Genomic DNA, 17,192 nt, shown 5'->3' on the forward strand with positions numbered 1-17,192 from the left:
TGGTGGTGGTGGTGACCGCCGCAGCAGCAGCCCCTCCCACCCCCCGGATGGCTGCTCTCCTACGGGTAGGGATGTACGAAAGGTACTTACCATTCGGGGATTATTCTGATGGTGCAGGGGGAGGCAGTCCGTCCCTCCCCCCAGAATCCTCGCCGGGGGGGGAGGCGCACCGTTCCCCCCCCCGGAATCCTGGCCAGCCAGCTGTGCTCCGCAGCGATTCTGTGGAGCCACCGGCCGGCTCCGCCAGCAGCCGGACATCCGGCCACTGGCTAGCAGGGACGCAAATGGAAGCAGCCGTAGCCACCGCCGTTTGCGTCCCTGCAGTCAGCCGTGATAGGCTACGTAAAGATTTACATAGCCTATCATGGCTGATTAAAAACAACAACAACACGCGTGTATGCAAATGGCGGCGGCCATGGCCGCCGCCATTTGTGTCCCTTATTTTGGCATGTCTTAGTCTACGTAAACATTTACGTAGACTAAGATGGCGAAAATAAGGGGAACGTACGGCTAATGGCGGCCCCCATAGGGAGCCGCCATTCGCGTTTCTTATTTGGTCGCTGTAGTCTACGTAAAGATTACATAGACTAAAGTGAAAATAAGGGCAACGAGAAAATCTGACTTTGCAGATCTAGCCGTGATAGGCTACGTAAATCGTTACGTAGCCTATCACAGGGCGGTTTTTGTTTTTGTTTACTTTTCTGTTGAAGTTCGCGGCCAGGGAGACAGGGCACTTCTCCCCGGCCTGAATTTCGGCCGGGGGCGAGGCGGGAAGCCTCCTCCCCGGCCTGAATTTCAGCCGGGCGAGGCGGGAAGACACCCCCTGCTCGCATGAACTTCGGGGGGAGAAGCGAAGCGCCTCCCCCCCACCACGAAAAAAGCTGCAGGACAAGGTAGGTCCCTTTTGTACATCCCTATTGGGGAGTGAAAGTCCCAGGAAAAGTGCAAGTGCATGGAGGATAAGTTGTAAGCAAGCAGAATTTGTAGTACTGCACAACATCAAGACAGATCATGAGGTACCTCAGATAAGGCAAGAGCTTTAGCTTCCCATTTCCTGGCTTTGTGGTGTTTGGGCCAACATGAGGTAGCTTTAGATTCTGGTCTTTTAAACTGGCAGGTATTTTGATGATTAAATCTGAGTTATGCACTATGAAAGGAGAAAAGGAGGGAGGCTGACTGGATTGGTTGTTCATCTCCTCCCACCAGGCATAATCACCTCCCAAACTGTCACACTATTGATAGTGTTGTTGTGTTGTTGTTGTTCAGTCATTCTGTCGTGTCCAACTCTTTGTGACCCCATGGACCAGAGCACGCCAGGCCTTCCTGTCCTGCGCTCTCTCCCAGAGCGTGCTCAAGTCCATATTCATTGCATCAGTGATGCTATCTAACCATTCTATCCTCTGCCGTCCCCCTCTCCTTTTGCCTTCAATCTTTCCCAGCATCAGGGTCTTTTCCAGGGAGTTTTCTCTTCGCATTAGGTGGCCAAAATATTTGAGCTTCAGCTTCAGTATCTGTCCTTCCAAGGAGCACTCAGGGTTGAGTTCCTTGCAGTCCAGGCGACTCGTAAGAGTCTTCTCCAGCACCACAGTTCGAAAGCATCGATTCTTCGGTGCTCAGCCTTCCTTATAGTCCAGCTCTCACAGCCATACGTTGCTACTGGGAAAACCATAGCTTTGATTAGACGGACCTTTGTCGGCAAGGTGATGTCTCTGCTTCTTGCTATGCTGTCTAGGTTTGCCATAGCCTTCCTCCCAAGGAGCAACCATCTTGTAATTTCATGGCTACAGTCATTGTCTACGGTGATCTTGGAGCCCAAGAAAGTAAAATCTGTCACTGCTTCCATTTCTTCCCCTTCTATATGCCAGGAGGTGTTACCATTTGTGAATTTGTCTAATCTTTTTAAAAAGCCATCCAAGTTGGTGGCCATCACCACATCTGGAGGTAGCAAATTCCATAGTTCAACTCTGCGCTGTTTGATGACGTCCTTCCTTTTATCTGTCTCAGGTATGAATATGTTATTTCCATTGTATATTTTTCAGGGAAGAAAACAGGTATTACTGGAAGGTCCTATCCTTCCTGTTTGCTATTAAGGAGATAAACCAAAATACCAGGCTCTTACCCAACATCACCCTGGGCTACAACATCCATGAGAACTACTTTGATGAACGAATGACTTCAGATGCCTTATTCAGCCTGCTTTCTGTTGGGCAGGCGAATGTTCCCAACTACAAATGTGGAAGACAGAATCACCCCGTGGCTGTCATTGAGGGATCCGACTCTGACATCTCCATCCAGATTTCAACTGTGTTGGGCATCTACAAAATTCCACAGGTGGGGATAGAGAAGAATGGGCCAGACACAAGCTGAGTCTAATTCCACGTTGCAACTGAGTCTGATTTCAGACAAGTGAAACAGTGGGCAGTGGACGACCCCGTGAGACTGGAGATATCGTTCTTACGGGGGTTGCAATTAATTTGAGAGCAGTTTCCCCTGAAGTGTAAAATCTAGGGATGTATGAAAGTCACTTACCTTTGCAGAGCTTGGATTCATGGGGGGGGGGAGGTGCTCCGTCCCTCCCCCCGGAATTCCCCCTGGGCTGGCTCCGCTCTGCGGCGGCTCTGTGGAGCCGCTGGCCAGGGCCATCTGCAGCTGGAGTTCCGGCCGCGAACGGGCTGCTGCAGACACAAATGGCGCCCACCGTAGAGGCTGCCATTTGCGTCCTACGAAGCTGCCGTGACAGGCTACGTAAGTATTTACACAGCCTACAGCGGCTATGATGAAGAAGCGAATGTTGGCTGCCGGGTGGCCTCCATTCGCAAGTCAGCGCGGACGGCAGCAGGTAAGTGCTCCGTTCCATGCGCCTTTCGTGGGTTGGGGGGGCGGGGGCTTCGTTCCGCCATGCATTTCGGGGGGCCAAATGCACTGGCATTCGGCCTCATGGAGATCCATGGCGGAATTCTCTGACATCCCTAGTAAAATGCCTTCAGCCCTCTGGAAAGCCTATGCCCTGTTGCGACCCGTAGGTAACCGTTGCTGTGCGTTCCTGTGCAGGTTCATTTTGAAGCAAGTCCGGCTGAGCTGAGCAGGAGTTATGACTTGGCAAGTGTGTTTGGGGTTACAGCCTCAGGCATCTTCTCAGTTCAGTGGAAGAGTAAAAAGGGAGTGGGGGACAAGGAGGCTTGCTGGGTCAATAAGCATCAAGGCAAGCCTTTCAAAGGAAAGGACTTGTTTGAACAGCGCACAGTTAAGCTCTGTGGAACTCCCTGCCACCAGGTCTAGTGATTTGGGCTGTGCATTGCTTTGGTGCCGAATCCGAATACCAAAGCGAATCCGGGCTGTTGGGGGGTGCTTCCGTGTGATCCAAAGCAAATCAGACCAGTGCTGAGGGGTTCCGAGAGGAGGAGGCGGAGGAGGTGGAGGAGGCAGTGGCGGCGGCGGCGGCAGTGAGCTTTGGCGCTTTTGGAGCTTTAACTTTCAGAGGAGTTTGCAGGATCGGTCAGGTCACCCGGCTGTCCTGTGCCCCACGCCCCATGCCTGGGTGGAATAGCTGGGCTGGGTGGCTTTGATGCCATGGGCCTATTGCGTATTTCCCCCCACTGCACCCAGGGGCGTCCCTCCCCCAGCCTCCGCCTGCCACGTTCTCCAGCTTCACATCCCGATGAGTAACACAGGGAATAGTGCTACTCCCTGCCCTGCCTTATTGCATGCAGGGAGTTTCCCTTCTGCATCTGCTTTTCCTTTGCTCTTGCTGTTTGCCCCGGGCAGTCAAGCCCCTCATCCCTCACGGTCTTCCCCTATTATAGGATATGCCGTGCTTGACTTTGGTTTCTTCGCGGGCTTGGCTTTGGTTTCTTCCACCTCTCTGAGCCCTGGCCGCTCTTCCGTATTTGCCCTGCTGGGCAAGGCATTGTTGTTTTATTAGCATTATTCCTTCATTCAAGCCTCTAATCTGGCCCCAGGCTGGCCCAGTCCAGACAACTATGACACACCCTATTGCACCCATGGGTCTTCCACCAGCCTCTGTTCTCAATTCAACCATTTCTTAGTAGTTTTCCCTTTCTTTCCAGATCCTTTATTTCACACACACACACACACACACACACACACACACACACGTATTCCCAAGGTCCCACTATGAGCTTTTTAACTGGAGCAACTTCAATATACACTCTTGGAGCTGGCATTACCACGGCTGCTGGCACCTCTGATGGATCCTCATTTAAGGAGGACTCTTGAGTGCTCCTTCTAGAGTCACCAAAGCATCAGAGTCACCCAAGTGGCCCAGCAAGCCCGGGTTTGTTCTGGTCAGGTATCCTGGAGGTCCGGGCTCCTTGGCATGTATTAGCTGTAGAATGAACACAGATCCCGCTTGGCAGGGCTGCTGCATCTTCCTGCCTCTGCCAGAGAAGACAACTGAGAGCCTGAGGTCATCAACGATGATTCTGAATTGGAAAGTACTGGGGGAAAGGGGTTATTTTCACTTCAAAGAAACCTACAGCAGAGATTAAGGATTGTGACCTCCTCCTAATCACCATTTAAACTCCTCTGATTTTATGTCCTTTAGTTTGAGATTCTGAGAACAGCACATTTTATCTGTTCCTAGCACGAAAACTCGTGTGCTGAACTGCCTGACATTTGGAACGTGGCACCCCCTCTATGGGGGCTGGGAAGTCCCCAAATGTCATGCACATCTGGGAAAGAGGGAAAAGTTATAGCTCTTGGTTTTGAGAGTTTTTGTTGAAAAAATCAAATTTCACCTCCACCTAGCACAAAGAGCCCTTAGCCAAACTGTCTGAAATCCAGCAGGTGGGATCCCCTCCAAGGGGGCTGACAGGTCTCCAAATTATTACATTATGGCCACTTCTGTTTTCCAATGCAAGTCAAAGGGAAAACATCGTATCAAAATGATTCAGATATCTGAATCATGCTTTGAATCCGAATCCAAAGTGAAGCAGATTGGGTCCAAATTGGTCCGAAGCAAAGTGGGACTGCTTTTTAAGGTCCAAAGCATCATCTGTAGCAAGCAGGGGGTCCATGCACAGCCCTGGCAGTGATGGACACTAGTTTGGACATCTTTAAAGGGGGATTGACAAATATTTCAGCTCTGATCTGAAACAAAACACAACCTTGATGTCCTCCTTTCCTTGCCAGGTCAGTTACACTTTTATTTCTCATCTTCTGAATGATAAAGCTCAGTTCCCCTTTTTCTACCCGATGGTCCCCAAAGACCAAACCCAGTACCAGGGGATTGCCAAAGTGCTCCTGCATTTCAGGTGGACCTTGATTGGTCTCGTCGCTTCAGACACGGACAACGGAGAGAGGTTCATGAGGACTTTGACGCCTGAGCTCACCAGGAACCGTCTTTGTGTTGTTTTCACGCAAAGATTCTCAAGAATGATGAGTGCAAACCAAATGGAGATCTATCCGGCTTCATTTCGCAAATCAGGAGAAGTCAATGTTTTCATTTACTGTGCAGATACCAGCTCCTTCTTAAATGGACTGTACTTTATAGAAGAATACAGTGGCTACTTTAGAAAACACAGGGCGGGAACAGTCTGGATGATAACAGCTGTGTGGGACTTCACCTTGGAATTGATGACACATAGAGCTTCCCCACGCATCCATGGCATATTTTCCTTCCTTATCGAGAAAAATAAAAGGAAACCATATGAAAAGTTTTGGCGCTTTTCCTCTTTTATTGACCACTGTGTGAGGAAAGCATTTAAGTGTTCATACTCAAAGCATGCACTGTCTGTGAAAGGCTGGACAAGATGCACGGAGAAGGAGAGACTGGAGGCCCTGCGCCCAGGGGACATGGAGATGATCCTGTCTCTTGACAGCTACCTCATTTACAACACCATCCAGGCTGTGGCCCGTGCCTTGGATGCCGCTTCTTCCTCCAGATCCAAGAGGACGGTGCTGGAGGGTGGACACAGGCTGAACGTTCAGAGGCTGCAGCCATGGCAGGTATTCCCTTTCCCATCCCAGATATCCCTGCTGAACATGGTCATGAATTGTACACTTCCAGAATGGCTGTCTTGCAACTGGACTCTAATGACCAGTGTAGTAGGGTGAGAAATGTTGTGTTCTTGTGGAGCAAACCCAAGTGAGAAACCCCCTGTGCTGCTCCCTGCTTGGGCCCCCTAGACCGGCCTCTGAGGATGCAGGTCATCTCGTCTGGGCCCCAGCACTGGCTCAACCCCCCTGTGTCTGCACGGGCCCTTCCCTCTCCTCCCTCACGGGCGACGGCCATCTTGCTGCCTCTGGCTGATCCTTCCTGCCGCCTGTCTGGGCTGCGACTAGAGATGTCAGAGGATTCCACCATGGATCTTAGTGAGGCCGAATGCCAGTGCATTCGGTCCCCCAAAATCCATGGCGGAACAAAGCCCCTCCGCCCCCCCACCCGGCAAAATGGGCCCAGAACGGAGCCTACCTTTGTCGGCCGTTCCGGTGCTCCTCACCTCTTTTGAATGGCCATGATAGGCTACGTAAGTATTTACGTAGCCTATCACAGCTAATGCAGGGACGCCATTTGTGTCCCTGCAGAGGCTGTGATAGGTTACATAAATATATACGTAGCCTATCACGGCAAAAGACAGGGGCGCAAATGGCGGCAGCTACTGCGGCCGCCATTTGCGTCCCTGCGCAGGCCAGTGGCTGGATGTCTGGCTGCAGGCGGCCCTGGACGGCAGCTCCGCAGAGTCACCATGGAGCAGAGCCAGCCGGGGAGGATTCTGGGAGGAGGGACGGAGCGCCTTCCCCCACTGCAGATTGCCCGATGTGGAGCCAGGTAAGAGTTTCGTACATCCCTAGCTGCTACTATGCCAACTCCCTGTCTCCCCTGTGGCCCCCTCACCCCCCTCCCTCTGCCAGGCTCCCTCTTTGGCTGTGGGAGCCTGTAGAAGCAAGTGGGGACTCCGTGGGCCTTTGCCTAAATCCATCTGGCCCCTTCTTTGCCTGCGGGAGAGGGTGCATTGCTGTAGCTTATGCCAAGGATCTGTTTGGCTGATGTGGGAGGGAGGAACGTTATTAATTATTACTGAGCCTTTTAACACTGTGCCATCTGGCCAGTTTCTCCACTCTTGTCCATTGAACCTATCTTTAAAAAACTCTATATAGCAGTAGCTCTATCGGTTTTTATATAGAGCAGATAATAGTTGTGTGCTGGGAGGATTTTTGGAAATCCCCTGGACCACTTGATGATGTGTGGGCCAAGATATTCAGAGTACACTCAAGCACATACTGAAAATATGATCTGCCTAGTGCAATCCTATATATGTCTGCTCAAGAGAGCCTTACTCCCAGGGAAGTGTAATTGTTCACTTATTTGGGGATGTCCCATTAAATACACTGGAGAGTATTTCTGAATAGACATGTGTAAGATTGCAGTGTCTAACGGACAATTTGCTGCCTTTTTATGGTGCCCCAAAAGGAAATCACCCATCGGACTTTGCCTGAGGGTCAAGTCCAGGCCCCTTTGCAGAATTCTGCTTAGGATGCAGACAGAAATTTGTGTGGAATGTTTATGTCTAGAAAACAGAGAACAGAAAATAGTAGTTCAGCTTGAGCTTCACAACTGTTGAAGCAGACGGGGGGGGGGGGGATTCAGGAATGAAACCAGGTGCCTTCTGAAGGGTAAGGAGAGTCGAACAGCCCCTTGAGCGTGGAAGCAGCCCTGAGCCATGGAAGATTCAAGGCTGAACTGACGTGCTGACTGTGGCTTTCCTGTGTACTAAATGCTGGCGCTCCTTCTGACCTGGTAGTTTCACGCTTTCCTGCGGAACCCCCAGCATTACAACGCTTCCATCCTGGACGGAGCGTATTTGGACGGGAACGGAGAGCTGGCAGCCGACTTTGACATCGTGAACTGGGTGGTGTTTCCCAATGCATCTGCCATTAGAGAGAAATTTGGGACGATGGAAAGGCGGGGATCCACAGACCGAAAGCTCACCATCAACCAGGATGCCCTTGTGTGGCCCAAGCGTCTCAACAAGGTGGAGAAAATCATCTGTTTTATATCATCTGCTAACTAAGCTCTCATAACTGTAATATGCTCTACCTGGGACAGAATTTCAGGATTGCTGGGAAATTTTAGCTCGTTCGTAGGCAGCTTCCTAGGCTGATCTGGAGCCTGAATGTAACAATTTCCACAGGAACACTGGAAGCTGCCTTTGGTCCTGCCCAGCCCAGCACTGTTGAGCCTGACCGATGGCAGTGGTTCTCCAGGGTTTCAGGGGACAGCTTCTCCTGCCCTACCTGGAGATGCTGCCAGGGACGGAACCTGGGACCTCCTAGATGCAAAGCAGGGCTCTACCACTCAATGATGCAGCCAGCATATTGTCCAGGGCTGGCTATAGCTGGCCTTCCTTGACCTGGTGCCCCCCCCGACCCAGATGTTTGGCCTCTCCAATGCAAGCCTGCCGGGGTGTTAAGATCCTTGGGAGAGGCCTTTCTCCCTGTCCTGCTCATATTTGAAGCATGTTTGGTGGAGACTGGAGAGTGGGCCTTTTTGGTGGCTCTGGAACTCCCTTCCTGGGGAGACCAATTTAGCCCTTCTCTGGTGTGCTAGTGTAACCCAGGTTTTAGCATTTACCCCCAGGCAGCCAACCTTGCTCACACCCCAGACCAGGGCGAATCAGTTAAGAAAGGGATTCCTTAATACATTCTAGACAGATACTGTATTCCCAACAAACATCAAAGCCCATTCCCATCAGCCTTTAATAGGAGAGCAAAACGTAACTATGAGCACAGCCCAAGTCCTCTTGTCTCCGTAGGCAGATTAATCCCAATGTTACAAACCCAGACTGGTAGCAACCCCTGGTAGAATACATACATACATACATACATACATACATATTTATATAGTCACTCTCCCTCTTGGGTCCAGGAGAAAACAGGTAAGCCTCCAGCTTCTAACCCTGTAGCAGACACCATACCCCGCTGTGCAATGATTAAGGTGCTTTTACAAAAGCTGTCCCTCATTTTGTGCCCCAGACTTGTGATGCTACATGCTGGGCAGCCTCCTTTATTTCATAGAATCACAGCAGAGGAGGGTTGGAAGGCCTATGAGACCACTGAGCCCAACCCGCTGCTCAAGGCAGGAATCCCAGTCAAAGCACCCCTGAGGGATGGCTGTCCAGCCTCATCTCGAATGCTTCCAGTGTGGGAGAGCCCAACACCTCCCTAGGGAACGGGTTCCATTGTCGTATTGCTCTAACAGACAGGAAGTTTTTCCTGATGTTCAGCCGGAATCTGGCTTCCTATAACTTGAGCCCATTATTGCATGTCCTGCAACCTGAGATGATTGAGAAATGATCCTGGCCTTCCCCTCTTTGTCAACCTCCCAAGTACTTGAAGAGTGCTATCATATCTCCCTCCTTCATGGATCACTGCCTTGTTGTGGCAAAGGGGCTTGCGTAACTCAGTGAAGCCATAAGCTATGCCATGCAGGGCCACCCAAGACGGACAGGTCATGGCAGAGACTTCTGACAAGATGTGGTCCACTGGAGAAGGAAATGGCAACCCACTCCAGTAGCAGATGAGATCAGAAGCAGATGAGATTAAGAAGAGGTGGAAAGAATTAGGGATGTACAAAAGTCACTTACCTTTTCATGGAAACCTTCACGGTGGGGAGGGGGAGGCGATCTGCTCCTCCCCCCCAGAATCCTCGATGGCCAGCTCTGCTCTGCAGCCAGGCCGCAGAGCAACCAGGGCCATCCACAGCTGGATTTCCTGGTGCGGGTGCAAATGGCAGCCGTAGGCTAGAATGGCGAAAAATAAAGGAATGCAAATAGCGTCCACTACATCCGCTGCATCCGCCGCATCCGCCACAGTTAAGTGCTGTCCCAGGGGGATTCCGCGGGGGGGAGGGGGGGGCAGGAGGTTCTTCCACCATGACTTCCGGAGGGCCTGATTCAGAAGAATCTGGCTTCCCTGGAATCCATGGAGGAATTCTTTGCCATTCCGAGAAAGAATACACATAAGAACTATATAGGAAAGGTCTTAATGTCCCTGATAGCCATGGTAGTGCGCTCACTGGACTTGAGCCGGACATCCTCGAGAGTGAAGTCAAGTGGGCCTTAGGAAGCATTACTAACAACAAAGCTAGCGGAGATGACAGTATTCCAGCTGAGCTATTTAAAATCCTACAAGATGATGCTGTTAAAGTGCTGCACTCAATATGCCAGCAAATGTGGAACACTCAACAGTGGCCACAAGACTGGAAAAGGTCAGTTGACATTCCAGTTCCAAAGAAGGGCAATGCCAATACCGTAAAATTGGGCTCATTTCACCTGCCAGCAAGGTTATGCTCAAAATCCTAAAAGCTAGGCTTCAGCACTATTTGAACCGAGAACTACCAGAAGTACAAGCTGGGTTTCGAAGAGGCAGAGGAACTAGAGATCAAATCGCCAACATTCGCTGCATCATGGAGAAAGCAAGAGAATTCCAGAAAAACGTCTATTTCTGCTTCATTGACTATGCTAAAGCCTTTGATTGTGTGGATCACAACAAACTGTGGCAAATCCTTAAAAAGATGGGGGTACCAGACCATCTTACCTGTCTCCTGAGAAACCTGTATGAGGGTCAAGAAGCAACAGTAAAAACTGGACATGGAACAACCGATTGGTTCAAAATTGGGAAAAGAGTACAACAAGGCTGCATATTGTCACCCTGCTTATGTAACATATATGTAGAGTACATCATGAGAAACGCCGGGTTGGATGAATCCCGGAATTAAGATTGCCGGGAGAATTACGAACAACTTCAGATTCGCAGACGATACCACCCTAATGGCAGAAAGCGAAGAGGATCTCAAGAGCCTTTTGTTGAGGGTGAAAGAGGAGAGTGCAAAAGCTGGTTTGAAACTCAACTTTAAAAAAATGAAGATCATGGCATCTGGCCCCATCACTTCCTGGCATATAGAAGGGGAAGAAATGGAAGCAGTGGCAGATTTTATTTTCTTGGGCTCCAAGATCACCACAGATGGTGACTGTAGCCATGAAATTATAAGACACTTGCTTCTTGGGAGGAAAACTATGGCAAACCTAGACAGCATAGTAAGAAGCAGAGACATCATCTTGCCGACAAAGGTCTGTATAATCAAAGCTATGGTTTTCCCAGTAATAATGTATGGCTGTGAGAGCTGGACTATAAGGAAGGCTGAGCGTCGAAGAATTGATGCTTTCGAACTGTGGTGCTGGAGAAGACTCTTACGAGTTCCCTGGACTGCAAGGAGGTCAAATCAGTCCATACTAAAGGAAATCAACCCTGAGTGCTCACTGGAAGGACAGATACTGAAGCTGAAGCTCAAATATTTTGGCCACCTAATGCGAAGAGAAAACTCTCTGGAAAAGACCCTGATGCTGGGAAAGATTGAAGGCAAAAGGAGAAGGGGCGGCAGAGGATGAGATGGCTAGATAGCATCACTGATGGAATGATTATGGACTTGAGCACGCTCCGGGAGAGAGCGGAGGACAGGAAGGCCTGGCGTGCTATGGTCCATGGGGTCACGAAGAGTCGGACATGACTGAACGACTGAACAACAACAAATTAACTTCCACAGCCCGAAGAGGCTAGGGACAGGTTAGCGGAAGGCGCATCTCCTTCCACATCTCCCTGCCCAGATGCGGAGATAATCTTCAGAGGTCCTTCTCAGGGTGCCCGTGCCAAATGAGGTAAGGAAGGTGGCCACTAAGGAAAAGAAAGGAAAACGTTTGGTTTTTATTACATTTTTCTATATTATTCTATGTTAGACCTATTCCCATGCCAGCACTCCCTCATTGCAGACCTGGTAACAGGCCTCAAGTTAAACATGTGGCTAGAGGCCGTGTTGGGCCTGTTCCAACCCTGTCTCCCATTTGTGTAGACGAATGAGTCCTGACACTTTTTCCTTGATGGTCCATGTCTCTGTGTTCAGCCCCTGCCACGTTCCAGGTGTGTGGAGAGCTGTCGCCCTGGATTCAAGAAGGTGGTTCTGGAAGGAAAGCCCGTTTGCTGCTACGACTGTGCTCCCTGCACGGAAGGGACCATCTCCACTCAGGAAGGTGGGTGCCTCCAGAGGAGAATGCAGCCCCTGGGGAGGAGGGCAGAGACACCTGTTTAGGAATGTTTAGGAATGCTTGGAGTTGCAGTCCGACACATCTGGAGGGCACTGGGTTGGGGAAGGCTGCTCTACAAAGAAAGAGAAGTGGGTGGCCCCCAATGATTTCCCAGCAGTTTCCCACAACCCCACAGTCACCTCTGCAGAGCATCTTCTCCATTCCGTCCACATGGTTTCTCTGCACTTTCTGGAGGATGCGGTCTCAAGGCTTAGCTCATAATCTCCCTGCACTTCGGGGCCTAGTTCAAACCTGTATAGCCTTAAAAAACAAACAAACTGGAGGCATTTGCTCATTGAATTTTGATTATTGTGGCTGCAAGCAGTGGATGGGGCAGGGAGCAGCATTACCAGCCTAAATGCCCCTTCTGCAAATAAAATCACAGGCATGCCCTGTGTGTTGAATACCATTCATTCATTCATTCATTCATTCATTCCATTTCTACACCTCTCAACAGCCAAAGCTCTCCAGGAAGTACACACCAGGAAAAAATAATATAAAGCCTTTAACACAAAAATGATTTGAGGCAGTTCTTAAAAATTAACAATAAAACTTCCAGGACTCAGCAATGGTTTAATACCCCTTTGCTTAAAGACATAGAACACAAAATGTGGCTTGTTCACCCAGGCGAATGGAGCGGCAGAGCAGCCCTGTCTGTGCCCCGCATGAAGTGAGCACATGCCTTGCAACATATCTGCAAACAGAAGAATCGTCTATGCCGAGAAAAGAAAACCATAAATCAAACCTACAAAGAGCTGATTGGTTAAGAAATGTGGGAAGTTGCTCTTATGGCTAAAAATCCCGTAAAACTCTTGGTTTGTTTTAATCTCTTTGTATATTATATATAAGGCAGCTTAGAAATCGTATATGTATAATTATCATGTTCAGCGATGTTTGGTGGTGGGTCCTTCTAACCTGCATAGAATCAAAAGAGGTTGAGCAATCTTTCTGAAATTCTCAGGTACCAGAAGGAAAGGATCATTTTAGATAGCTTGGAAATTTCAAGAGAAATGGTGAAATCTGGGGGAGAAATAGCTGCTTAAGGACAAAAAGCAAACCCCCCTCCCATTGTCCAAATTGACACTTCCAGCATTGTTATAGTTCAAATTTCGGGAGAGACCAGAGGCAGCATAGTCAATGCTTAGGAATGCTTAGGAATGCTTAGTAATATTGTATATAAAGGCAGAGTAGAAATCGTATATATATAATTATCTCTAGGCCCCCATTAAGGTGTGTGGATGTGTCTAACTGGAAATCAACAGGAAACACAACAAATGAAAAGGGAAGGGAAGGGAAGGGAAGGGAAGGGAAGGGAAGGGAAGGGAAGGGAAGGGAAGGGAAGGGAAGGGAAGGGGTATATCCCAGATTGCTCTGTAACTTTTCGTTGCACAGGTGGTGATGGGAAAATGAATCATGCAAGATAAAGTCTTGAAAAACACTGCCATAGAGTTACTTCCCACTTACTATTCAGATCAGACACAAAATAAATCCCCACTTCTACTTAGATTGGCCTTCCAACATCTATTCCTGTAACAAAATAATTCTTAAACTAGTGAGGCAGACTGAGAATGCTACAATTCATTCAGAGTTCCTGAGTCTGATGGGAAGTTGGTACTTGATACCTGAGGACCCTTTGAACCCATTAGCAGGATGAAGAAGTAGCCCCAGTGGAGGTCTTGGATTTGGGAGAACTGGGTTCTGATCCGTCCTCACTGAGGAACGTAGGAGTGGGTGACTTTAGGCCAGGAACTATTTCTCACCCCAGCAATCTCACAGAGGTATTGCTGGGTTAAAATGGGATAGCCGCATGTTTACCACCCACCCGGAGAACTTTGGGGGAAGTGTAGGATTCACATTTCAAAGAGAATATTGTTTCTGACCCTTGTCCTCTTAAGCAATGCGGGTTAGGGTACTGACCACCCCACTGCAGTTTGAACAACAGAGAAATGCTGCCTTATGCTGATTTGCTTTATTGTTCTGTCCAGCCCAATAGTATCCTATGGTCTTCAGAGATTCTTCATTGGACACGTCCTCCAGCACATCATTGTCCTACTACAAGTTCTCAGTTCCCAACCTCTCCCTGCCTCTGCTCTAATGCCCACTTCATTCTTCTTCTTCTCGGGTATAAGCTCACCCAAAAACATATTGGATGGAATATAATAGAACAACGACTATTATGAATATAGAAAAGCAAAGTTACTCTTGTTCTTTTCAGATGCAGATCATTGCACCAAGTGTCCAGATGATCAGCATCCAAACCAGGACCGAGATGAATGTATCCCCAAGGTTATAACCTTCCTGTCCTATGAAGAGCATCTGGGGATCATCCTGGCTTCCTTTGCCCTATTCTTGTCCTTAACCACAGGATTTGTGTTAGGAATCTTCACTAAATTCCGCGAAACCCCAATAGTCAAAGCCAACAACCGGGACCTCTCCTACATTCTCCTCGTCTCTCTCCTGCTTTCCTTCTTGTCCTCCTTCCTCTTCATTGGGAGGCCAAGGGCAGCTACCTGTGTCCTCCGACAAACAGCCTTCAGCATCATCTTCTCGGTTGCCGTCTCTTCTCTCTTGGCTAAAACAATCACTGTGGTGCTGGCCTTCCTGGCCACAAAGCCAGGGAATGGGGTGAGGGGGTGGCTGGGGAAGAGTTTGGCCAACTCCATTGTCATTTCCTGTTCCGGTGCCCAAGTTGTCATCTGCACCATCTGGCTGGGCCACTCTCCCCCATTCCCTGACTCTAACGTGCACTCCCAGCCTGGAGAGATCATCCTGCAGTGCAATGAGGGGTCTGTCGCCATGTTCTATGCTGCCCTTGGCTACATGGGCTTCCTGGCTGCCATCTGCTTCACGGTGGCTTTCCTTGCAAGGAAGTTGCCTGGGGCCTTCAATGAAGCCAAGCTGATCACCTTCAGCATGCTGGTCTTCTGCAGTGTGTGGGTGTCCTTTGTACCCACCTATCTGAGCACCAAGGGGAAATACATGGTGGCCGTGCAGGTCTTCTCCATCTTGGCCTCTAGTGCTGGGTTACTGGGCTGCATCTTTCTTCCCAAGTGCTACATTATTGTACTGAGGCCTAATCTGAATACAAAGGAGCACCTAACAACTAAAACTAAAGAGGGCATCTGATTCATTTGGAATTGATTTGTAAGGGTGGCAGTTAGTACGTTTCTGCCTCACCCCCATCCCCATGGATGTTTCAGATAATGTCCCTTTTTAAAGATAATATATGTTAGTCCACAGTTAGACATTCAATTATGTATAAAACACACACACATTCTCACACACCCACACAGACACACAAGCCATGACATAAATTGGGCAAATACTATTTAAAACAGAAGTGTTGTAGCACAAATACAATAACTGACCAGTCCAGTGGGAGGGAAGCGGAGTTTTAAAAACATGGCTGCTCAGGTGAAATAGACTTCTTTCTTACTAGCACAGTAATATGTATGGAATGTGACAGGATCTATACACAGGAAAAGTGCCATATCTGCTGAAGTATGGAAACTCAATTGCAATTCCACTTGCAGCTTACAAGGGCTAAGAGCCACCATCAGTCCTGCTGTGATGTGGAGGTGTGATTTGGTTTGATAACTCTTGGGCTGTATCCCTGTGGAAATGGGTTGTCAAGTATGGTTTGACCCAGCAGCCCAAGGCTCAACCCCACAGGGCTGTTGGTGGCTGGTTTTCATTAGATGACAATTAAAGTTCAAGAAATATGATTAGCAATCAGCAATCACTTAGTAAAGCGCTTAGCAAACCACAAGTACCATGCTTATCAAAGAAGAAGTTGGATTGTCTTTCTCAGCTGCTTTCACAACAGTTGGGACCCATCTTGCGCCCAGGAATTACGATGCTATATGCTGGGCAGTCTCCTTTATTCGCTTTATGTGTTTATTCATTTATGCGATTTATATACCCCTCAATATTAAAACCCCTTCATGGATCACTGCCTTGTTGTGTGATGAGGCTTGTGTAACTCAGTGAAGCCATAAGCTATGCCATGCAGGCCACCCAAGATGGACAGGTCATGGTGGAGAGTTCTGACAAAATGTGGTCCACAGGAGAAGGAAATGGCAACCCACTCAGTATTCTTGCCAAGAAAACCCCATGGAACGTATCACAAGGCTAAAAGAGATGACACCGGAAGATGAGCCCCTCAGGTCTGAAAGTGTCCAATATACTACTGGGGAAGAGCAGAGGGTATTTCCAAGTAGCGCCAGAAAGAGTGAAGCGGCTGGGCCAAAGCCGAAAGGACACTCAGCTGTGGATGTGTCTGGTGGTGAAAAGAAAATCCGATGCTGTAAAGAACAATATTGTTTAGGAACCTGGAATGTAAGATCAACAAATCAAGGCAAGCTGGAGGTAGTCAAACATGAGATGGCAAGATTGAACATTGACATATTGGGAATCAGCGAACTAAAATGGACAGGCATGGGCAAATTTAATTCAGATGACCATGATATTTACTACTGTGGGCAAGAATCCCTTAGAAGAAATGCAATAGCACTCATAGTCAACAAAAGGGTGGGAAAGGCAGTACTGGGGTACAATCTCAAAAATGATAGAATGATCTCAGTATGAATCCAAGGCAAACCATTCAACATCACAGTAATTCAAGTCTATGCCCCAACCACTGAGGCCGAAGAAGCTGAGGCTGATCAGTTTTATGAAGACCTACAACACCTTCTAGAACTAACACCAACAAAAGACGTACTTTTCATCATAGGGGATTGGGATGCCAAAGTAGGAAGTCAAGAAATAACTGGGATAACAGGCAAGCATGGCCTTGGTGTACAAAATGAAGCAGGACAAAGGCTAATAGAGTTTTGCCAAGAGAACACGCTGATCATAGCAAACACTCTTTTCCAACAGCACAAGAGGTGACTCTATACATGGACATCACCAGATGGTCGATATCGAAATCAGATTGATTATGTCCTTTGCAGCCAAAGATGGAGAAGCTCCATACAGTCAGTAAAAACAAGACCTGGAGCTGACTGTGGCTTAGATCATGAGCTTCTTGTTGCAAAATTCCGGCTTAAATTGAAGAACATAGGGAAAACCACTAAAGCATTCAGGTATGACCTA

The 17,192-nt window shown here is 48.7% G+C and overlaps 1 protein-coding gene and 1 long non-coding RNA gene across 2 annotated transcripts in view; both read left to right on the plus strand.

Annotated features, from left to right (window-relative positions):
- The window catches only part of LOC146356740 (uncharacterized), a 563,405-nt gene that overhangs the window by 453,471 nt on the left and 92,742 nt on the right, over positions 1-17,192 (plus strand). The gene's annotated exons all lie outside the window — the stretch shown is intronic.
- On the plus strand, positions 72-15,224 carry LOC146356747 (vomeronasal type-2 receptor 26-like). The gene is made up of 4 exons (XM_084841309.1): positions 72-82; positions 2,040-2,331; positions 11,918-12,044; positions 14,314-15,224. Exons 1-4 carry the CDS (start codon positions 72-74, stop codon positions 15,222-15,224), a joined length of 1,341 nt encoding a protein of 446 aa, XP_084697435.1.

The sequence above is a fragment of the Heloderma suspectum genome, chromosome 2 (genome assembly GCF_057233095.1).
Source record: "Heloderma suspectum isolate Gila_16-S chromosome 2, 16-S_ref, whole genome shotgun sequence".
NCBI classification, from domain to species: Eukaryota; Metazoa; Chordata; class Lepidosauria; order Squamata; family Helodermatidae; genus Heloderma; species Heloderma suspectum.

Bases quoted from the DNA above. Each gene is read 5' to 3' on its own strand.
- LOC146356747 (XM_084841309.1), top strand. The intron at 2,332-11,917 runs GTGGGGATAGAG...CTCTGTGTTCAG, and splicing joins GCATCTACAAAATTCCACAG to CCCCTGCCACGTTCCAGGTG. The intron at 12,045-14,313 runs GTGGGTGCCTCC...TGTTCTTTTCAG, and splicing joins GACCATCTCCACTCAGGAAG to ATGCAGATCATTGCACCAAG.